Here is a 23,384-nt window from a genome sequence, read left to right on the forward strand (position 1 = left end):
AGCCCCTCAATGTTCACGCTACGTTAACCCTGACAATACCAGCAGACTGTGTGTTTTTGGAAGACTCTTGTGTTTTGGTGTTTTGGGGCAGCTGGAGTCAGAAACAGACTGTTCTCTGCGAGCCGAACCTGATGTGATCCAGATGTGGATGAGTCAGAGTGACATCAGAGCTGGATGAGACTTTATTTGATTCAGAAACAAGATTATTGGGTACAGACATGAAGAAAACCTGTGGACACAAAGCTGAAGCCCTCTCAGTCCCTCCCTCTTCACAGTTCGTTAGCGTTGCATCAGCGAGCCGGTGAGCGGTCAGTCCGCCTCGGCCTCTTCAGGACGTCCTGCCGCCGCTTCTCGTTCAGAAGCTGCTGGATACGCTTGTTGTGTGTTCGCTCGCGGATTCGGGGCATCCGCGGCACAAAGTAGTTCTGCTGGCTCCGACCCACCTCGCCGTCCAAACCCACGATCTGATATGGCACCTCGTCCACCGAGTTGTTGTCCTTCTTCACCAACGGGAAGAAGGACGGCGAGGACCCCGCCACCGCCTGGTCTTTGTGGCTGTGGTTGGTCGAGACTTGGAGGATCTTCCCTCCTGATGACGTGGCAGTAATGATGGATGTGGACGTCCTGAATGGTGCCTCCGTTGGACTAGTTACCATAGAAACTGTGACAGGAGGGATTGTGGGGGATTGGTTTCTGAATAAATGTGGGAGAGCAGTTTTTCGGGCATGCCTGGTAGTCGTCGTAGTAGTTGTAGTAGTCGTAGTGGTTGTAGTGGTAACACTTCCTAAGCTACCGGATGACTCCTCAAAAGACAAGTAGTCATCATAATCGTCGTACTCCACGTACACGAAGTCCGTGCTGGTGTCTCTGGTTGGGGGCGGAGTCACAGGAAAAGTTCGGGGTGGCGTGCTAGTGACATCATCAATGATGTCATATCTGCTGTCAGACCAGGAAGAAGAAGAGGACGCTGACATCCTCGGGTCTGTGCTCAAACTCCAGGAACTGAAACACAGGAAGAGATATCAGAGTAGCAACGAGAACACTTTAAGACTGCAAAAGTATCATCGGGTCTGTCTGAACCGGGTCAGCCTCAACAGGGTTTGGCTTTGGGTTGAATGAGGCTGAAACATCTGTACATCTGACCTGCTGCTCTCTGTGGGCGGCGCCACACTGCCCTCTGTGGGCGTGGCCACATGGCTTTCTGTTGGTGGGATCACACTCGTCTCTGTGGCCGTGACCACACTGCTCTCTGTGGGCGGAGCAACGCTGCTCTCTGTGGGCGGAGCCACGCTGCTCTGGTTCACAGGGTTGCTGAAGTTCCCTTGGCTGCAGGACTTGCAGCACATCTGTCTGTATCCGGGAATCGAACAGTACCGACTCAACACCTCCATCCTACAGAAGACTGAGCGATCGCCTCGGCAACGCTCTGCAACATCCCAGAATATGTGATCAGGCCTGAGAGTGTAAGTGAGTCATTGTCTCGGTGTGTGTGTGCATGTGTGTGTGCTTACTGCTGGAGATCCGGGCTGCAGGGAAGTCGGGGTTGGACCTGGAGAGCCACTGGATGATGGCACTCTTCTGGTCGCCTACAGGGGGAGACAAAGAGGCAGGTCACGCTGAGTTATGGTGAACCAAGAAGAGGAAACATTAATTGTGTTGCATACCACTGCAGGGTGGAGCTTGGCAGCTGTGCGTTGTGATTGGTCGAGGCTCACTGCAGTTTCCCATGGAACCTCCAGGACGTGAACAGACGACCTGACGCTCCCGAGTTCCGTTACCACATGAGACCGAACACTTCACACACAAACACACACAAAGCTGGTCAATGCCAGGCTGAGGCTTTTGACTGGTGGGTACAGACATTAGGTGGGGTTTATCCATACCGGGGTCCAGGGCCCGGCTCTCCAGGTGGGAGGGCAGGGGATGCGGTTACAGGTACGTTTGGCAGGAGGTCGTTCGTCAGTGCAGAGTTTGCTGTTCACGGAACGCTGCTGCCCCCTGCTGGACTCCTGCTGACAGCTCACCCAGCGGCGCTGCCACCCATTGTGACCACAGGTGGCGCTGCAAGGCTGCCAGTCTTTGGTGTGCCACCTGGAGATCACAAACACTCTGTGTGTTACCATCAGAGGAGGGTAGAGGAAGAAAACTTACTCTGGCCTCAAGTACCAGCGTGAGATGCCGGTGGTCTAAATTATCTAAACAAATAGAGGCCCTGGATGGTGTTACTTTAACCTCCAGTAACACTGTGAGGAACCTGGAAGTGACCTTTGACCAGGACTTATCCTTTAACTCCCACATTAACAGGTCTGCAGGACCTCCTTTTTTCACCTGAGTAATATTTCTAAAATTAGGAACATGTTGAGTCAAAGCGATGCTGAGAAAATAATCCATGCGTTTGTTACCTCCAGACTAGACTATTGTAATTCCCTGTTATCAGGGGCCCAGCAACTGCCTAAAAAGTCTTCAACCGATTCGAAACACTGCAACAAGAGTTCTGACAAGAACCAGCAGGAGAGACCACATCAGCTAATTTTAGCTTCTCTTCACTGGCTTTCAGTTACATCTAGAATAGAATTTAAAATCCTTCTCTTAACCTATAAAGCTCTAAACAACCAGGCTCCATCGTATCTTAATGAGTTATTAGTCTCATATTGTCCCAGGAGAACGCTTGGTTCTCAGAGTGCTGGTCTGCTGGAGGTTCCTATAGGTTCTCTAAAAGTAGAACAGGAGGCAGACGTTTTAGCTATTAGGCTCCTGTCATGTGGAACCAGCTCCCAGTTTCAGTTAGGGAGGCTCTGCTTTCAAGGTTCGGCTTAAGAACTTTGTATTTAGTAAAGCTTACAGTTAGGGCTGGTTCAGGCCTTCCTGGGCCATTTTCTTAGTGAAGCTGCTGTAGGTTTAGACTGCTGGAAGATCTACACTGAGCTTCTCTTCTCTCTTTTGTCACTTCACGTTTAACTACTTCATGTAATTAACTATTGTCTCTCTTCTAGTCTATGAACTCACTCCTTCCTGTAGTCTCTCTCTGTCTCTCTCTCTGTCTCTCTCCACCTCTTTACCTCCCTCCAGGTTTGTGATCTGAAGCCTCCTGTCCTGATCCACCTGGAGCAATGTTGATCTGATTCAGAGAATCTGTCTGTTCTCTCCTTTTCTCTCTTTCTATCCCCTCACCCCAACCAGAATAGCAGTAAGCCATCTTTGAGCCTGGTTCTGCATGTTTCTTCCTTTTAAAAGAGTGTTTTTCCTTTCCACAATCATTCTAGCTTGCTCATGTGGATCTGTTGGGTTTTCGCTGAACTAAAGCTGAATTGAAAAAAAACTTGAATACTATAGAACTTGTAGCTGTGGCAACCAGCTTTGCTTGTCCTGCAGTCTGTTACCGTGGTGACCGGCAATGTGTTACCGTGGTGACAGGCAGGCCTGGGTGTTGCAGGTTCTGCTGATGGCTCTCGGTTTGTGGATGTTGAAGCAGAATGTCCTGTGGACCATTTTCCCGTCGGCTTTTCTCCTGCAGCCGAACCGGGTGTACTGTTTCCCTGGAAACCAGAGATCACCATTAGCAGTGATGCAGTAGTTGCCACAGTAACCAGTACAGTCAGCACATACCTCCTCCACACTGCTTTGAGCAGCTTGACCATCTCTTCAGTGCCCACTCATAGAAGATGGCATCCTCCTGCACCAGGTTAGACTCCAAAGAGGATCGGAGGCGTTCCTGGAGGACGTACCTGTAGGACACTGTCACCTTGGAGTCACCATGGGAACGGACCTGACGGACAGAGACTCAGCTGGTGGTTCTGGTTCAGATTAGGCAGACATGGTATGACCTGGGAGCTGGCGTGGAGGGTGTGTGGGATGCGTGTGGGGGAGGGTTGACTCACCATGAGCAGGGTGTCATATTTAAGCGGTCCGGTGGTCTTGATGAATTCAAAATCATCTGAGTTGCCGTACTCCCAGAACACACCTTTCTCGATCACATCAGAGAATTCTGGGAGCTCCTCCTCCTCACTGTTCAGGAAAACGTTGCCTGTCTCCAGGTTCTTCATTGCTGCAAAACAAGAAGTTTTAGTCAAAGCCAGGAGATGCAGAAGGTCTTTAGTCTTCTCTGCCTTGTACCCAGGATGTGAGAAGTTCCTTTAGACTCCTGGATGAACAGGTGCCGTGCTCCTTTGGGGATCTCCAAGATTTTCAGTAATCCTGAAACAAGAACCGGAGACGCATGGTCTGAGACAAGCAGCTCGAAGAGTTTGCTCGACAGGACCAGATGTTGACCCAGACCAAGTGTATCTGGAACAGGTGTGGATGTGGGTAATGTGTGGACCAGGACCATGTGTGAGCCTTGAATGTATCTAGACCACATCTGGACCTAGACCAGGTGTCTATCTGGACCATATGTGCTCACCTTGCTTCTTGGTGCTGCGAGTGAAGTTTCCTTTGATGATCTTGCAGCTGGAGTTATCTCCTCCACACACTCCACATCGATCCTCCTGCAGGTCTGAAGCAATCTGCCCATCACAGCCCACATGCTGCAAAAGGAGGAGGAGGAGAATGTGTTTCCATGAATCTCCTGACAGGGATTCAGAGCTTCAGATTGGCACTGACAGGAAGTGAAGCAGGATAAAGACCTCACACTCTCCTCTGACGCACACGCTGAAGCTGTCACCATACGAACATGGCGTCCCATCATGCACCATTCTGTTCATCGACACCACCGCCGCTGTCTCCTTGGACCGACAGTACAGGCGACAACGCTCATCATCTGAAGATGAGGCAGAGCCACATCGACACAGAGACAAAACACAAAGACAAAGACACACGTACAAATATATATATATATACAGGTTTCAGAACACTGCATCGTTAATCATACAACCCCGGAGGGTTGAGGAGCAGCTGAAGTGGGTGGAAAGTTAAAGGGTGGTCAAGTCAACAGGTAGGGCAGTGGGAGGGGTGCAGGGCTAGCGGGTAATGTGGTGGGAGGGTAAATGGGTGGAGCAGTTGGAGGGTTAATTGATGGAACAGTCATAACTTTTCTTACAGCTGCAGAATTTGCTATTTTTTTTTTGTCTGATGACTTAAACATGTAGACACATACAAGGCTGTGTGTCCCTTGAGGACATTACATTATGTAATAACTTGGTGCAGGAGTGCACCCATTAGTGTGTGTGTGTGTGTGTGTGTGTGTGTGTGTGTGTGTGTGTGTGTGTGTGTGTGTATTTACGGTCTGGGTGTTGGTAAGGCAGCCAGTGATGTTTCTTTCCTTCGTGTTCGAAGAAAGGATTCCAGACTTGACACTGGTCCTCCCTGAAACACAAACACACTCACTCATTATGTCAGTTGCACATTTTTATTGGGGACATTGTGTGCAAAGCTCATTCAGAGCTAGAACAGAATGTTCGCACAGAGATCGCCCCACCTGAAATCGGTAAGAGGGGGGCAGTCCTCTTGGCTGCACAGCTGGAACTCGTAACTGTTTCCGAAGCAGGTGCGCCCCCCGTTGGCTGGACTGAGAACGACAACATGTTAGCCTGTGATTGGATCACGGGGCAATCATGCGACATGACTCAACGAAGCGGCTCACTCACGGAGGGTTGTCACAGCGACGGGCCCTGAACCTGACCCCACCGCCACAGGTTCGAGAGCAGGGGCCATATGAGCTCCACGTCCCCCAACCGCCATCCTGCCTCAGCATGTCTGGGGTTAGCTTCAGGCAGAATCCTTTAAAACAGTGCTGTGGGGACATGGTGACCATGGAGACAGGCATTAGCCTAGCTTAGCATGCTTCATGCTCAAATCACATCTGACTGATGTGATATGTCTGATAAGACATGATCCGACTGATAAGATGTGAACTGATGGCATGGCAGTTATAGGTGTAGAAGTTTCCCCTTGTCCATCCGTCTTTCTGTTTCTGGCAGTTTTAAAGTCGTCTTCGGCAAAGCCATCGCCCTGACTCACCTTCCCGGGTCCACACTTGGTGCCGTCGAGCGGGGGGCCTTTCTTGGTCTTGCAGTAGAAGGGGTTGCTGTATTCGCTGCACCACAGCTGTTTGCAGGGGTCAGGGTTGGGGTACTGTGAGAGGGTGAGAGGCTCGTCAGCTCCTTCGCACTAAAAATGAGTTCAAAGGTCAAAGCTTTCAGATGTTTCTACTGTCGTCACGGTAAGAGTGATACCCCACCCTCCATGTGGTGATAGTTTGATGGGATTTGATGACAATCTAGTTTACATTGAAACAAGGTTTATTTACAACCTCCAGTCCCAGTCCACATCACCTCAGACCCACTTTGAACAGGAGCATAAATTCAACTGTACATGGATGGATGGACCCTAAAATCTTCCTAAAAAATCCAAATTCCTCTAAATCTTCATGATCAGCAGACTCCAGAACAATGATCAACACACAAAACAGGAAGTGATGCAGTTATATCGCAGCATCACAGAAGGAGGAGGAGGGGCCAGGATTATGATACCAACTGGGGAGCTCCTCATGGATCCGGTTTAGTTCACTCACCATTTATTCTATGACGCACTCATATCTCCTGATGAGCTTGATACCCTTTTAGATGCAATTAGCAGGAAAGTTGCCGTTGCCAATTGTTTGGTTTTTTTTCTGCACAGAAAATTCAAACTGTGCAATCTGCAATGAGACTGTGGTTTTGTTTGTGACACTACAAGTGAAAACAAACCGTGCAGAAAAAAATCAAACAACTCCCAGGCGGCTTAGCTGTGCAGCAGTCAAACAGAAACATCGCCAAAGCAATGACAGAGCCATGCCTTTTGAAATACATGGCAAACACTTCATTGAATGTGAGCTAATTACAGACTGTGTGATGAACATAGCAGAGCACATTTGTCACAAGAAGAAGACAGAGTCTGCTAATGCAGGCCTAGCTCGTAAAACTGTGGTAGCAGGACAGCTGGGAGACAAATTAGCGAACAGTGTCGAGACCACAGAAGCATCGCACACTGCTCCTTTACGGATGTGTTCTGAGAGGTGTTAGAGACGCTGGACATGAAAAGATTCAAATACCGAACAAAAAGGAAATGATTTATTCCACAATGCTTGCCGAGCTGTTGATGACAGGAAGGGCAATGATTGCTGGTGCATGGACAAAAGATAACAAACGTGCAATTTGTTGACTATATTGACCTAACTGTTGGATCAAGAGAGGAACTCAATGAGTTTATAAGCCACTTAAACAACACTGCAAAGAGTTATCGCATGGAAATCAGTGGCAAGAGGAGTAAAGGGATGGCCTCGTTGTGAAGGGATGAGAAGAGATCAGACATTGTCGTGACAATACATGTCTGAAAGTGACAAAAGTCTGAAAGATGGAAGCAACTTCCACTGTCTCGCCGGCAACTGGACAGCTTCCCAACTTCAACAAACTATGGAAGACCATCATTCCATTACAAGACGACACAGAGTCAAGTGAGAGGAGCACACCCATGAGGAAGACCAAACACATGAACATAAAGGAAGACCAGAAAACATATCGTAATTTGTGTCAGAGAAGCTGATGATCGACAGAAGTGGTGGAGAACAGAGCAGTTATCAAACAGTCAAGTAACTATTGGAATGGCACGACACGACTTGACACGACTTGACAAACGTTTTACAAATGAAAGTCGCAGAGAGCCAGAGGAGGAAATGTGTCTCAGCACAACAACAGCAGCCTCTCTGATCACAGCTGAGCCAGTTTATGAAATGTGTTGAAAACAGATGCAACCATAACCATATTGCGTGCACACTTATCTATTAGCATAAGCTCCTCCCAGCATTTTGAGCAATCTGGGACGCAGACTCAGTATTCCATATTCATGAAGACAAACATGCTGAATGGATAACGCGAGTTATTTTCTGCGTCTGTCAGACTGAATCCCTGTAATGTCCTGTTAGTAGATCAGCTTCCACAGCATGTGTGCGTGCAATATCCTGTTGATCTGTTGCAGCAGTTCAAGGGAGGAGGCGATTTCTTTCGGTTGGTGAGGAGCTGCAGCTTGTAGCTGGTGTGGTGAAGTGAGTAGGCTGCTATGGAATTTCTGACACTGTCAAAAATTTACTGCAAGCTGTCGGCGGTAGCATAACCGTGACATCGGCCGTCTGCGAGGATTTAAGTAACGGCAACAGATACCGTCATGATGGTAATCGTTGTCTAAGGCAGCCAAAATCACAGTTTGTAGCTGCCATAAAAAGGAAAAGTGGAAAGACTTTGGCTGAAAGTCATCAAACATTGCAAGAACTGTCAGACACTGACAGACTTGGGTTTTTTTGTTTGGCAAAAAGCATCTGGATTTGCTGAACATTAACTCTCAAGTCATGGACTCAGTCATGAACTAACCACAATCACGCATTTTTGGAAGCACTGGTCATGAACGGAGCGTGGAACCACACATACAGGAAGCCATGCTTACCAATGTTTAATATGCAAATGAATCTGCTGCAGCAGTTCCTGTCTTACTGGTGAGTTCCCCCACCACTTCGGAGTTTTACCACTATTCAAAGGACGTGTTGAGGTTCCCTTCCAGCTTTCCAGGGCTCCACCTCACCTACAGCTGACTAAGCTTCAGCCTGAATATTGCAGCTGACACAGCTTCACACTCGCAGAGAAAATTTTGAGATTGTTTAGCTCCACATATGTCTAGAGAACAACTTTAGCTTTTACCTCAAACCAGACCTGCCCCGTATATTGAAATCTGGATCTGAGTTCATCATTGACATTCAAGGCAGTAGCTTACCTTTAGCCCTTTTCATGTTTATTAATGTCTCTGGGGATTGATGGCATTGGGATTCTTTTGCACCATCAGAATTTGGCCCTCTTGAACAACTCTGGCCTGGAGGGCTTTAAAGCCTCGGGTCGGAGACATACCGCAGTACACAGACTGTAGAGTGGTCCAAAGTCGAAGCGGCACTGTTGGTCCATGGAGTACTGGAAGCCTGGCAGCTGAGGCTGAGCCGGCCAGTCGTGGTTGAAGGGGTCGTCACGGAGACAGTCGTAGGTGCTGCAGACAGACGAAGCTGAAGTCGACATGTTGGGGTGATGTGACATCTGCAGGAGTATCTGAGGCAGTACTGACAGCAGTATGCGGCGTACTCACTGCAGGTACTGGTGAAGCTCCCTCCAGCTGCACCGGGACCAGTGGTACCGGCTGAAAGTGGCCTGAACCCGCGGAGACATGATGCTGCCCAACGGCACGTCGTCAGCACAGTCATTCGCCTCGCCGTCGTGCTCCATACCCAACCTGAGGACAGAGTGATGCAGGGACAGACAGCGATATGGACAGTGAAGGCAAGCAGCTACACAACTCCACTTACCAAGGACCGTGTGTGTGTGTGTGTGTGTGTGTGTGTGTGTGTGTGTGTGTGTGTGTGTGTGTGTGTGTGTGTGTGTGTGAGTGTGTGTGTGTGTCTCACACGTGTCCTGTTTCATGTGCAGCTACGAAGGCTGACGTGAAGCCGTCCTCCAAGACGAGGACGCAGCTCCGATGAAGGTGACACATGCCAGTAACTGGAGCGTATCCTGCAGGAACACGTTGATAGAGGTCACGCACGCTCAGCACCGCCCCCTGTGTGCTGCGAGGAGTACTACATCTGCTCACGGCAGCACTGTTTCCCATAGCACCCTGCATGCTGCCCATTCATACAGACAAGAGCACTGGGAGTATTATGGGTAGCAGTATTAATGATAAAAGCAGTAGATGCTTCCAAAGCCACAATTCCACACAGTAAAGTACTTTCTACCTGTTACTACCAGTTGCAGTAGTTAGAAGTTGCAGAAAGTGAAACAGAAGTAGTGTCCGGATTCATTGCAGTAGCATTTGCAGTAGCGATAGCAGTGGCAGCAGTAGCACTTGTAGTATTAGCAATGGCAAATGCATTAGTAGTTGCAGTAGCAGTTCAATTATTAGTTACAGTAGTAATTGGAGTTGGAAAAACAGTTAAAGTAGTAGTTGCATTAATATTTGTACTATTTGTGGCATTAGAAGCTGCCTTAGTGGTTAAATCAGTAGTTGCAGTAGGAGCTGTGATCATAGTTGTGGCAGGAGTAGGTGAATGAGAGGTTGCTGAAGTAGGTGCATTAGTTAAATTGGTTGTTGCATTAGTAGTTGGAGTCGTAGGTCTGGCAGTAGCAGGTGCATCAGTAGCTGCAGTAGTAGTTGAACCAGCAATTTCAGTAATGGCTGCAGTGATAGTTTAAATAGTTGCAACAGGAACTGCAGTAGTTTCTGGTAGTAGCCAGTGGTAGTTGCCTTCTTTGTTGCAGCAGGAGTTGTATTAGTGGTTGCTGTAGAAGTCCCACTATTACGGTAGTTGCAGTTGTACATTAGTCAATGCCATTAATAGTTCTCGTATAATTATGCTGTAGATTTCTGTTAGTAGTTGTAGTATTAGCTGCATTAGTCATTGCAGACATTGTTGCATTAGCAGTTGCAGTAGTTGTTGCAGTAGTACCCTGCATGCCGGAGGGGCCGAACTCCTGCCTGGTCAGGTAGATGGTGTGATCGTGTTGCTCTGCGTGGCTCTGCTCTCTGTGCTGGAGGTACGACCAGCCACAAACCTTCTCCAGGCTCTTCTGAGCGTCTCCAACCGAGATCAGCTCCAGAGACTGTGGCAGCCACAAGAAACAACAGTAAACAACAAACAAGGTCTGTCACAACTTCACAGCAACGCAACGTAAAGAGCAATATCACCATCCCACAACAACAAAACAATGACAGCAGCACACAAAGCAATGTTACCACTTCACAACAGCAACACAGAATAATATCAAGTCCTCATAACAACAAACACAAAACTAAAACAAAGATCTAATGTGAACAATAGCAACTCACAGCACAATGTACCATCTTACAACAGTAACATAACACAGGATATTCACCCCCTCACAACAACAACACAAGTAACAATTTTATAACAGTACAACAAGACAACAGCAACACACAGAGTAATGTTAGCATAATTCAACAAACAACAACAACAACATCGACCGGTATTACCACCTTATAACAATTTAGAGAGATGTAAACAGCCAACAATATCAACACAAAAACACACAAGAGCAAAGGTACCACTCAGATCTACACACAAAAAATCAACAAAAGCCCATCAAATTACAAAGTATTTTACAGCACCAGAAAAACAAAGCAATTTCATCAACTCACCACCATGCAACAAGCAAGAGAGCAATGCTACTACGTCACCACATCAGTAGAACTACGATAAAACACAGGTCAGTGTCGTCACATCAACACAAAAAAATGCAAAAATCACTGTTACCATAGCATAGTAGCACAAAAAAAATGTAATCACATCTTAGCAACAACAAAACTACAACAATATTACACCAACCCACGGACCAACGTTACTACCTCACATCAAAGCAACACAGGAATATAACCACCTCACAGCAATGTATATCTGTTACCACAGCAACAACATGCAGAGTAATAATAGTAATAATCCGAAGAAGAAAAAAAAAAGCTAATGATAATAGTGATGATTAAACAGCACACACACTCAGAGTGCAGTACCTTGGCAGCAGAGAGAACAATGATCCGGACCACAACCACATTGATGTTTGCTCCCAGAGAGTGATCCTGGTAGATCTCATTCACCTGGAACAGACACACACTTGGAGTCTGAGTCCATCTGAGCTGTGACGACTCGTTCAGTTTCATTAGCTAGTGGGAGGATGATCCTCTATCATCAGGATATCTAATATACACATCTGTGAGAAAGAGCAGCTGTAACTGTGTTCCTTGTGGCTTTATAGTAATCAGTGACTGAGCGATTAATGAAGGAAAACTAATGTAGATACAGTAACTAGTCACTTCTCGGTGAGTTACTGAGTGTGTGTGAGCAGGTTCAGGCAGTTTCCACCTACGATGTTCATGAGGGTCAGCAGGTACTTCTGGATGTGTTCTCGACTGTGGAACAGCAGCACCGAGTAATCCACCGCCAGCAGCACCTGCAGGCAGAGGAGCTCAATGACCTGATGAAGTTCATCCACCGACAAACTCCACCCAACAGACCTCCACCCGCACACCCACCTCGATGTTGAAGAGCTCGGCCTGCTCGATGTAACGACGCCTGCGAGCTGAGCCGGATCCAGACAAGACCACGTTCTGGTTAAGGTCCAGGGAGCCCAGGAGAGTGCCTGTTGACACACAGCAGGATGCTTACACAATGCAAACTACACAGCTACTCATGCTGCACAACTACACAACATTACACTACACTAGACAAACAATGCAACTCATGGAAACTGTAGAACACAGCTACACAGCTGCACAACCACACGAATCATTCACATGCACCCAACAATACAGTGACACAACTACAAACTAGCATAACACACCAGTCCAACAACACATGAATGAGCAACTTTTTTTCTTAAAGCTGTATGACAGCAGTAACCACATATTTGTCATGGTCACTATAGTAACTATTCACAAACTGTTTCTTTAACAACCAAAGAGCAACACGTCAGCACCTATCACCTGGCAATGTAATGACAAGAGAGGGTCAAGCTGAGTGTTTTTACCTGTGTTGTCAGTGTGTGTGTGTGTGTGTGTGTGTGTGTGTGTGTGTGTGTGTGTGTGTGTGTGTGTGTGTGTGTGTGTGTGTGTGCATGCACTCTCTATCCACATGTGTTCCCGCTCACTGCAACATCTGTTTATATGTTTCCGATGTGTCGTCAGGGAAATGACGGGCTGGGAGCCGCCGGAGGCTCCAGACCAGGTCAGACCAGGTCGGGACAAACTTTTGTCCTCAACGAAAACACTCAGAGCGCTGAGCGATCATTGTGTGATCGCTCAGCTTTCTTCCCCTGAAACCGCTAAACTCCCAAACATTTCAAAACCTTCAGACCCTCCAAACCTCCAGACCCGGGCCTGTGGTGGAGATCGAACTGTCACGTTACAGCTGGCAGTCTGTGCATGTGTGTGTGTGTGTGTGTGTGTGTGTGTGTGTGTGTGTGTGTGTGTGTGTGTGTGTGTGTGTGGAGTTGCTTTCAGCATTGCCAAGTTTCCAGGATTTTTTTCCCACTTTTCACTTTCATTCCATTTGCAGCCACAGAAGCTGATCTTGAGCTCGCTTTGTCTGAATCGCAAAGCATCCTTCAACATACACATACACACACACACACACACACACACACACACACACACACACCTGATACAAAGTAGTGTCATCTGATAATGTATCATCTTATATGCTGTCAGTATCATGCTTCAAGGTACCATGTCACACGATGTTTTGTTAAATAATACCGTGACACATGACATCATATTACATAGTGTCACATTGCATGATGTCATGCTATACAGTGTCATGTTACAGTGTCATATTACATAGTATCGTGTTCAATAACGTGTTGCATGATGTCATATTAAATAGTGTCATGCTATATGGTGTCATGTTCAGGCCTGTACAGACTGCGATTTTGACCATCCTATCAGTTCACAACTTGCCACACTGTATGGCATGGATCTGAAAATCTTTCTCATGATGTGATGTTTATTCTATGCAGACTGAACCATGAAATAGATGATCGCAGGTGGATGACGTCGACGTGAAGAAGCGTGCGTCTCCATGGCAAGTGAAGCATCAACAGGCCGCTGACATTAACGGGCAAAACATGAACCGAGCGCAAGTTTACTCCCGCTGGGACGAAGCCCAATAAAACGCAGCCCGGTGGACTGAACACAATTAGACAGAGCCTGTTTAGATGCTCCCAACCCCCGCAATTCGCAAGCAGCTCCCCCGGAAGCTAACGAGGGAGCTAATACCTCTGGCATGCATCCAGAGAAAATCCCTAAAAAAGGAGAAGGGGGAGAATATGGACAAGGTCATGGCTTAGACAGGGCAGCAAATTTGAGATGCCAATTTTGTAAAGGGAGTGTGAAATAAGTGAAGTATGAGTTAGCATTACCAGAACTTTACATTGGCATTGTGTTATTACCATTTAGCAAACCCCAAGATTACCCCAAATTTCTTGCACTTTCAGAATTTTATTTTCATCTGATCTTTGGTCCCAGATGAAGACGTCAGCTGTCCCTGACCTGGTTTCACAGGGCGACGTAGGACCGCGGATTAAGAGCCAAGATGAACGATATCGCCATGTTTCTCTCATGATCGTTATCTTTTGTCTGGGAAGGCCGAAAATTGCAGAGTCTGTACAGGCCTTTATACTGACATGTTGCATAGTATCATTTCACATGGTGTTATGTTACATGATGTCATGATATAGAGTGTCATTTTACATGTCATGTTAGATTTTATGTGTTACTTAATATCATGTCACATGGTGTCATTTTATATGGTGTCATGTTACATGGTGTAAAGTTACAATGTGTCATGTTACATGGTTTAATGTTACATGGTGTCATTTTACATAGTGTCATGTTACAAGGTGTCATGTTACATGGTGTAATTCTACATGGTGTCATGTTAAAGCATGTCATACACAGTGTCATGTTGCACGATGTCAGTATGTTTTTCACCTCGGACAAAATCATCAGCAGTTTGATTGACGGCTTGAGTTCGACTGCCAGGTGTCTGTCTCCTAATAATGGCTGAGGAGCGATAAATAATGTGCTGTCGTCCTCCTTCCTCCTCTTCTCCACCTCCTCCTTCTCCCCCTCCCCCTCCCTCTGGTCTCCATCGATCCAACGGCTCAATGAAAAACTCTTCCTGAGTTGTCCGGATCATCCCAGCCTAGAAAAAAAAACAGAAGAACAGATATCGGGTCAGAATTGTTTTGAAACGCATATGAAAAATAAATTTGTACTGTGCTAACCCACAAACTACTATAAATAACTACAAAAGTACTGTAAACCTTTCAGCAAGATACTGTGAATGTACATTGAAGTTACTAAAAATCTATCACAGCTGTATTGCAGAAATACATTTAAAATACTGCAAAGCTAAATCTCTGCACATCTACTGCAATCTACAGCAAAAAAACTGTGAAATTACTGTAAATCTATACTGACAATTAAGGTCAACAACTTCAGGAAACCATGAATGTATTTTGTATTGCGACACTACAGACAAACTGTTGCAAATCTGTAACAACTGTACTGCAAAACTAACTGCAAAATTACTACAAATGTAATTTTAATTTACTGAAATCTTGTAAAAATCAACAGAAAAACAACAGCTCTACAAATCTACTGCAAAAATATTGGGACTCTATTGTGATCTGTTGCAAATGTATTGCATACAAATAAACCTTTTTAACTTGAGAGAGAATACTGGTGCAATTCACTTCGAATGAAGTCACATTTAAAATAGCCTAATCTCAATCAGCATTATTTGATTGCTGACTGAGCATGATTCAGCATTCAGACTCAGTAAATTCTATTTATACAATAAATGTGAATCAGTTTGTTTAAAGCTTCGGTCAGCATTTTCCAAACACTTTGCTTAGTAAGCTTCAGCACAGATACAGTGGTTTAAACATGCTACAGCCAATCATAACAGGCGAGGGCTTTAACCAATCACATGTCAAGATGCAACACACTGCTGGCTTCGCCCACACAGCAAGCCCACAGGTGAGCAACAGGTGTAGCTACTGCTTATTTCTCCTCATGGGACATTGCAGAGTAAAAATGTTCTGCAGGAGATAATATGCATGCAGCTGATTGACACGTGCACAGCTCCCTTATATCCATGCACGTGAACCTCATTCACAAATTGTGGGTGAGATTTGCAGGTTTGGAGGAGTTCGTAATGTTTTTGAGGTGCTCTTTGTTTAATGGCGTCCCTCTGTGGAAACCCCGGCCGTCAGAGGGCCTGCAGCTCGGTCAGCCACAGCAGCAGGAAAATATTCCTCTCATTCCTGGCTGTCCCGGCGGGTCTTTGAACGCCTCTCATCTTTCCTGCACATCTGGCTTCACTCAGCGGGGCCCACGCTGTCAGAGGGCGGAGCCGTGCGACGGCCAGCGTCTGCTTTCTGTCTGACGTTTCCTCCAGCGGCACCAGTACGGGAGCTTAACGAAACCTCCCTCTGATCGATCCGCCAATCACAGATCGGCTCACAGCGCTGAGTCGGGCCTGCACATTTAAATGCTGTCATCGAGGTAACAGTAAACAGAGGCTCACGTGGCTCTATAAGAAATGATGACATAGAGTTAGAACAGTCACTTGCTCGGTCCCGCGGTGACAGTAATATATATGCAGCTTGCTACTTTTGGCTCCAGCCATTTTTCTAAAGGCACAATAAGTGACATTGTGTAATGTATAAACCTGGGGCCTGGGCAAAAAAAAAAAAAAAATCTGGTTTTGGTGCCGTCCACAAGACTTTGCAAACCTCTGATAATATGAATGACAATGTCCAGGAAGGCAGCTTGTAGCTCACCGCTACAGTCTGCTGGTTTACACCTGAAGCTAAAATTTTCAGCATCACTGCCAATCCTTGCACCACAGTGCTTACTATAAACACAAACTCACAACCAGAAAATCAACTTTCCGAACAAATCTAAAGCGGTTTCATGACTGATCCTTCTGCACTCCTAGCGTTAAGGCAGCGAACTACATCCAACCTCAATCCAGAACTTCTAGCGGTGGGACAGTATAGACGCTACATACTGCCCAGTGTGTTCTGTCAATGCAGTAGTTAGGTTCAGCCTTTATATCTCCTCTCCTGCCTTCCGACATTGCTGTTGTTATCATCATTCCCACCACTAGAGGGAGATGTACAGGTGACCAACAAAGCAATAACACAAAAAAGCACCCATTCGACTGAACTGTCAAATCTCAAATTAGCTAGTTAGAAAAATGTTGACTTGTGTCTTTGGTTGACAGTGGCACCATGTTTGAGATGACATTTGAAAAATAAAAGTATTTTTTTTATCTTAGTCGTCACTACTTGCTGGTGAAATTGTTCATCTGGAACAGAAAAACAAGATTCTCATGAATGAATTCAATCATGTCTAGACAATGTCCCCCGTGCGGACGCTGACACATTACTCAGACTTGACGGTTTTTGCCGAGTCATGGTATCTGTACTAGCAGGGACCAGGTGGTCCACACACCCCTGGACGTCAGAGGTCAGCTGACCTACCAGCCCATCACAGTTGCTGATGGCGACCGAGGTGTCCGCCATGTTGGACACCGTTCCCGTGTAGAGACAGCTGGTGTCTCCAATCGGCTGAGAGTGATGACGTCCCGACTCCTCCCACTCCATGGTGGCGGCAGGAGCCACGAGCCGCGTGTTGGGAAGCAGCCGCAGATGGAGTTCCTGTCCAAATGCTGTCACGTTATAGAAAAGCTCCGCCCCTTCCTGTGCTGCCGCCCTGTGACTCTGTCCACCCCTACTGGAACCGGAGGAGGGGGACTCCCATGTGGGCGGAGCCTGCAGGGTCTCAACGTCACTCTCTGGGGCGGTGGGCGTGTCCTCTCCAGAAGGGGCGTGTCTTTTGGTGCGATGAATGTGGTGGGCGGAGACAAGGGAAGACAGGAAGCGCCCCTCAGAGTCTGTCCTGACTGGACGAAGGACGGCGAAGTCACTCAAAACGTCACGGAGACGATCTGAAGGAAGGAGACACAGGGATTTAATCAGATGCACACACACACACACACAGACACACACACACACACACGTGCTCACACACACACACACACACACACACACACACACACACACACACACTCACACACACACACACACACACACACACACACACACACACACACACACACACACACACACACAATCAGAGCAGCTCTGATGAAACATGATCTGAATGGTTCACATTCCAATCGCCTGAAGCACAGAAACACTGAGACTTATGAGAAAAACATGATGACCCACAATCCTCTGACACACACCTACATACAGACACACACACACGTACACACCATTGTTTGGTGGAGCAGGTCATCATCCACATATTGCAGGTTCAATACCCAACTCCACCCTGTCCATAAGTTGCTCAAAAACACTTAAGCTTATGAAGCAACAAACTTTTTGAGCAAAAAACTGATCAGCAAGTTGCCCCAAATGAAGGTTGAGCACCAGTGAACACTCACACACACACACACACACACACACACACACACACACACACACACACACACACACACACACACACACACACACACACACGCACCTCTTAGCTGGACGAATGAGAACATGCACTGACACATTTCTGACAGTTTTGGAATGAATGTTCTGAAAATTGTGCGGGAACTCAGAGAGACAGCTCAGAAAATTGCTGACTTCAGAAACCTGTCAATGAAGGCTTCAACCCAAAATAGAGGCAAAACCTTCTTACACCAACTAACCTCCGCCTGTGTTAAACTGTTTGAGACCACAGAGTGGACTTAGCCTTGGAGAAAGGCAAGAACCACTTCCTAAAAGAGGGGATCCGACAGAAACATTTTACACTTGGGAGCCTGAAAAGGAAATCTGACCGGCAACTCTGAGATTCAAATGCATGCCTCTTACAGCCTTGGACACAGTTATACAGAAAGCCAACACGCCAAGAGGAAAGAACCACAGAGGAGAATGTTTCACATCTCACAGTGGAAACAGATCGTATCAAATTGAAGCGACTGCCTGGAGCTGTAAGATCACTCAATTCATCTGACATGACAGCAGCTTCGGCCCCAGTAGTCGATCTGATCACAGACACCGAATCAGCAGCAGTACGTACCTATATTTATAAAATAGAAACTGAGATGCTGTCTACTGGCGATACTAAACCATTATTGGACAAAGAGATCTAACTCCTCATGTCCTGATCCGGCTGTCTGTTCACACCTCAAAGAAAAGTTACACTCAGTAATGTCCACATACTGGAGCAGGAAGGCAGATGGTTTGAGAGAAAGTCATCCGTGTAGGAGTGGAAAGACCTCACAGAGCAGCAGCTTCCTCCTCCATGTACAAAATATTTCTTTCTTCTCTGACGACAAATTCACTGATCAAACCTCGAAGGGTCACAGCCAGTCAGTGACCTCCTCTGAGCATCATGTGACCTGTTGTGACTCCAACAACCACAGGAATCTCATTAAAACATAGCAGAGTGACCCGATGGACTCTATGGATGTAAGACTGTGATCGTCTTGTTTCAGGTGATGTTCTGTCATTCCTCCCTCTGTGCTGCGGCTCTTGCCAGTCTGTCCTCTCCCTGATGCAGGAATGTTTGGTCTGGAGTCTCCTCCGTGCCACTTACCCCGGTGTACTAATCACTGTTCCAGTCTGTCCTCGTCATGCCTGAAATAAACTGCCTGAAGTAAGTCTGGCTGCGCCGTGCGCTCGGCCCGTGTCCTGGAATCCCAACATACTGCTCACCTGAGGCTGAATGTCAACAAAACCAGAGAGATGGTGATCGACTTCAGCAAGAAGAGGAAGCCTTCACAGCCAAACTGGACACTGTGGAGCTGTGGTGGAGAGGAGGACACTGAACAGACTGTTACCCATCACGGATAACCCCGACCACCCTCTCCATCACACACTGGACACACAGCGGAGCTCCTTCTCCATCAGACTGCTACAGCGCCGCCGTCACATGGACAGATACAGGAAGTCATTCCTACCACAGGCCATCGCCCTGTACAATAACTCTCACCTGGCTGACAGAGGAAACTCACAGCGGTGTGCTGCATCGGTTCTTCTAGCCGGACAGCACTCTTATTTATTATCCAAGCATTCCTTATTTTTCTTTTATCCTGCTCTGAACACACGTCTTTTCTTTTATTCAGCACATTTCTCATATCTTTAATCTCTTATTCCTTGGTTGTACTTATTGTATTTGTATATATGTGCAGGTATGAGTGTATATGTATGTATGTATGTGTATATATAGCCTTCGCTGTATGTAATTTTTGTACATAAGTTATATATTTTAACCTTTGTTTGGCTGCTATTTATGCTGCTGCAGTGCCAGAATTTCCCCGTTTGGGATTAATAAAGTAACTCTCTACTCTCTATACTCTACTCAGACAGTGGTTTATAGGAGTGTTTGTAAATGACGCTTGTCCAAAGTGTTTGCAGACAGTGGCTTTACAGTTTTTCCACAAGGCTCAAAAACAACGGTTTTCAGAAGTGTTATGAGACAATGATTATCACAGATGACGGTTTTACAAACTGCTCACAAACAACCGTCTTAGACATTGGCCACAGACAATGCTTGATCCACTGCTCACAAACAATTGTTTTCAGAAGTGTTCACAGCTGATGGATTTATGCACTCTTAATAAAAGACCCTTTTGCACATTGTTCAGTGACAAAGGTTTTTACACACCATTCAAAAACCATTATTATAAACAGCCTTGTATTGTCAGCACACAATGGTTTCTCCAGCCAGTGGTTTTGTACACTGCTCACAGACAATGCAGATTGCCCACGAAGGTGGCCACAGACTGTTTTTTTCAGGAAAGTTGGCAGAAAATGATTTTCAGAAGTGCTGACGAGCAATGGTTTTATACCCTCCCCGGCAGACCACTGCCTTCAAACATGTTTGCAGATGATGACTTTCAGCAGGTTTAGATAATATTTGGTGTTCGCAGATGGTGGTTTGCAGAAGTGTTGCCGGACAATGATATTCAGAAATGCTCACTGCTGATGGTTTTCTGAAGAGTCCACAGGCGAATTTTCCTGACTTCATGTTGTGGTTTCTGAATGTTTATCATCTGAGAAACATTCTTGTCGAGTTGTTTCAGTCTTTCACAGAGTAATGAACTCGTCCTCATCTTTACTTTTCTTCACTGACCTTTGACCTTTGACCTCATGAGCTGTCACGTGTTCCACCTGCTTTTTTTTTTCGCCTCTTGTTTTGAGGATAAAATAAACTCACAGTCAACTGTTGCCCTTGATCCAACTTTTTTCCTTATAGAAGCTTCTGTTCTCAGACAGTTTTGAATATGATCACACGACTGTTTTCTCTTAAACTCAGACTTTCCATCAGTTTCGGATCAAAACATTTCTGCTGTGCTGAAGTTACTGTACATCCCATCTCCTCCTGCAGTCGTAGCGCTGACGGCAGGATTAGAAGTAACGGCAGGGCTGACAGCTGTATGATAAGGAGCGGTTTTAGTACAAAGTGCAGTAAATCTCACCTGTGTTGTCGGTGATATAAACTGAGTGTAAACAGTTGACCTGAAGCAGAAACAATAAGACCAGTAATCCACAGTGAAGCTGCTCCATCCTCTGAGACACCGGGAGACGCCGTGAGATGAAGGCAGAGTAGCGGTGAGTCGGGCAGACTGACGCAGACTGAGAGCAGCGCAGTGAGCACTCTAGCAGACACTCCTCCACTCTGTCATTTTCTCCTCCCTCTCACTGTGTTCCTACATCTGCTGCACAGCTACACTACACTACTGCACTACACAATACACACTTAACACAGCTCAGACACTCTCAGATTGACTGAAGAGTTTCAAACTGGTCTTCCTCTGAACCCTCCTGGGGTGCATCACGAAGACCATCAGATCCTCAGAGATCAGCAGAGAGCAGCTGTAGTGCCTGCTGGTGTCCACTAGGTGGGGCTAAAACTGTAGACTGGGACCAGAGACAGACTTCTTCCTGGTCTCTACTAGTTTCAGACCCCCTGCTCCTGGTCTCAGACCTCCCGCTGGTCTCTGACTTGCTGCTGGGTCCAGGTTTTCAGAGGTCCTGGTTGGTGTGGTTCTGGGAAACAGTGACCCCTGGTGGTAGAGGCAGGTGCAGCACCTCTCCAGGTTCTCCAGTTTCACCCAGTCTGTTTTGAACTCAGATTTTCTTTACAGGTGCCGCGGTTTGCGCTCTCATCTCGCAGCGACGCGGCCCCTGGTTCAACGCCCGGCTCGGGGTATATTCACAAAACCTTTTAATCTTGTTTTCATTTCATTTTCACAACTTTCAAAAAGACTGTTAAAGTGAAGAGTGGTTCAACAGTTCATCAGCTGAAGTCCTGTGACCTTTCACCTCAGCTGGGAAATGTTAAGTTTCCAAACGATAACCAGGAATGAATCCAAATAAATACAAGTTTCACTCATTGACTTTGACGTGGAGGTTGGATATGTGCAGATAAAATATTAAAACAACAATCTAAAACACATAAAAACACCAGAAACAGAGAAAGATAACACTGGTTAAAGGGCTGAAATGGCTGGAACCAGAACGGCAGTCTAGAGAAGGTGAATGGAGAGCGAGGTCAGCTGATGATGAAGACTCTGGGTCCTTCCTCTCTCATGGGAGGAAGACTCTCGATCACCATGTTGTCCATCAGTCCACATTTATCCTCCTTCTTATTTCTGCCCCCTCTTTCTTTTCTTCCTTCTTCTCCTCTCTCGCTGGCTGGCGCCTCCTCCGTAAGCCCCTCCCTCTCCACGGGCTGCGACAGCTGATTGGTCAGCTGCTTCAACGTTACCTGCACGAGAAACCACGAGGAGGTCTATTCCGGTGAAGACGAATGGCGGGTCGCCCTGAGCCCCGAGTGCTCCCGACATACCTGCAGCTCCCTGAACAGGTGCAGCATGGCCACGCCCACCACGATGACCAGGAAGGAGCCCAGCGTGGTGACCACGCCCACCGGGGTCATGCTCCTCCACTCCTGGAACAGGATGATGGAGGTGCAGAGCACCACGGAGGTGAAGAAGACGTAGTAGATGGGATAGACCAGCAGGGTGTTGAAGGTGTCCAGAGACTTGTTGAGATAGTTCACCTGCAGGCAAGAAATGAGGCTCATTAGCATATTTCCTCACTTCTGATCATTTATTTGCTTGTTAATTTTGAGGTCCATCTGTGTTCACGCCATCATTTTGTACCTGTGTTACTATGGAGACGAGGAGCGTGAGCAGCAGGATCCAGGAGAGCGGGTTGGCCAGCACAGAGACGTCAGAAAACACTGCAAACAGGAGAGGAAAAACACGTTACCCACAATTCCACACTCAGCCAGCTTCCTCCGGGCCAGGAGCAGCGGCGGCGTGCGCTCACGGCTGTTGATGACGATGGCGAGGCCCTTCACCGACGACACGGTGAAGGCTCCGAGCAGCGAGCACACGCCGATGTACACCAGGATGTTGGAGCGGCCGCAGCGAGGAGAGACACGCAGCACGAGCACGGCGCACATCAGCAGCACGACGGCCGCGTACACCAGGAAACCTGCAGAGAGCGCACACACACACACACACACACACACACACACACACACACACACACACACAGCTCACTGCTGCATGTCTAGGGTACCATCACATCCTGACAGCTATTTTCGAAATGCTTCTTCGTCCAAATGTCCAGAAGAGTCAGTGTTGTATATTTGCTCGCTGTATCCTCTCCTGTTCTCTTCCAATGTCTTCTTTGATCTTTTCACTGGTCATATACCAGTTGTTCTTCACAACACTGCCCTCCAGTGGTCGTCAGTGGTTTTACTTCATTTGCTACCGATCAGTCAGC

General features: G+C 46.9%; 2 protein-coding genes across 4 annotated transcripts in view; both read right to left on the reverse strand.

Moving 5' to 3' along the window:
• Window positions 1-76: 76 nt before the first annotated feature.
• On the reverse strand, window positions 77-21,665 carry LOC115395473 (A disintegrin and metalloproteinase with thrombospondin motifs 2-like). Of its 3 annotated transcripts, XM_030101038.1 has the most exons (26): window positions 21,065-21,665; window positions 17,067-17,533; window positions 14,503-14,716; window positions 12,049-12,155; window positions 11,883-11,966; window positions 11,530-11,613; window positions 10,451-10,604; window positions 9,413-9,518; window positions 9,097-9,240; window positions 8,868-9,000; window positions 5,956-6,069; window positions 5,583-5,728; window positions 5,414-5,503; window positions 5,219-5,301; window positions 4,623-4,756; window positions 4,400-4,523; window positions 4,114-4,194; window positions 3,879-4,045; window positions 3,607-3,766; window positions 3,404-3,536; window positions 1,884-2,091; window positions 1,665-1,794; window positions 1,512-1,586; window positions 1,144-1,426; window positions 651-1,002; window positions 77-605 (listed from the first exon to the last, which is right to left on the reverse strand). In XM_030101038.1, exons 1-26 carry the CDS (start codon window positions 21,150-21,152, stop codon window positions 291-293), a joined length of 4,176 nt encoding a protein of 1,391 aa, XP_029956898.1. In that variant the 5' UTR covers window positions 21,153-21,665; the 3' UTR covers window positions 77-290. The 3 variants fall into 3 exon arrangements, with proteins under 3 accessions (XP_029956898.1, XP_029956897.1, XP_029956896.1); XM_030101037.1 differs by having other exon boundaries at window positions 77-1,002; window positions 1,668-1,794; XM_030101036.1 differs by having other exon boundaries at window positions 77-1,002.
• Window positions 21,666-21,796: 131 nt separating this feature from the next.
• Window positions 21,797-23,384, reverse strand: part of nipal4 (NIPA like domain containing 4) — a 5,459-nt gene continuing 3,871 nt past the window's right edge. Inside the window, exons 7-10 of the mRNA XM_030101039.1 lie at window positions 22,923-23,090; window positions 22,754-22,833; window positions 22,438-22,650; window positions 21,797-22,356 (exon numbers count right to left, since the gene is read on the reverse strand). Coding sequence (XP_029956899.1) covers window positions 22,141-22,356; window positions 22,438-22,650; window positions 22,754-22,833; window positions 22,923-23,090 — 677 coding nt within the window. The 3' untranslated portion in view covers window positions 21,797-22,140. The remainder of the gene's footprint in view (window positions 22,357-22,437; window positions 22,651-22,753; window positions 22,834-22,922; window positions 23,091-23,384) is intronic.

Source organism: Salarias fasciatus, chromosome 10, assembly GCF_902148845.1.
Source record: "Salarias fasciatus chromosome 10, fSalaFa1.1, whole genome shotgun sequence".
Taxonomy (NCBI): Eukaryota; Metazoa; Chordata; class Actinopteri; order Blenniiformes; family Blenniidae; genus Salarias; species Salarias fasciatus.

Bases quoted from the DNA above. Each gene is read 5' to 3' on its own strand.
- LOC115395473 (XM_030101036.1), bottom strand. From the start codon at position 21,152: ATGGAGCAGCTTCACTGTGGATTACTGGTCTTATTGTTTCTGCTTCAG. The intron at 5,729-5,955 runs GTGAGTCAGGGC...ATGTCCCCACAG, and splicing joins CCAAGTGTGGACCCGGGAAG to CACTGTTTTAAAGGATTCTG. The intron at 5,504-5,582 runs GTGAGTGAGCCG...TGTCGTTCTCAG, and splicing joins CGTCGCTGTGACAACCCTCC to TCCAGCCAACGGGGGGCGCA.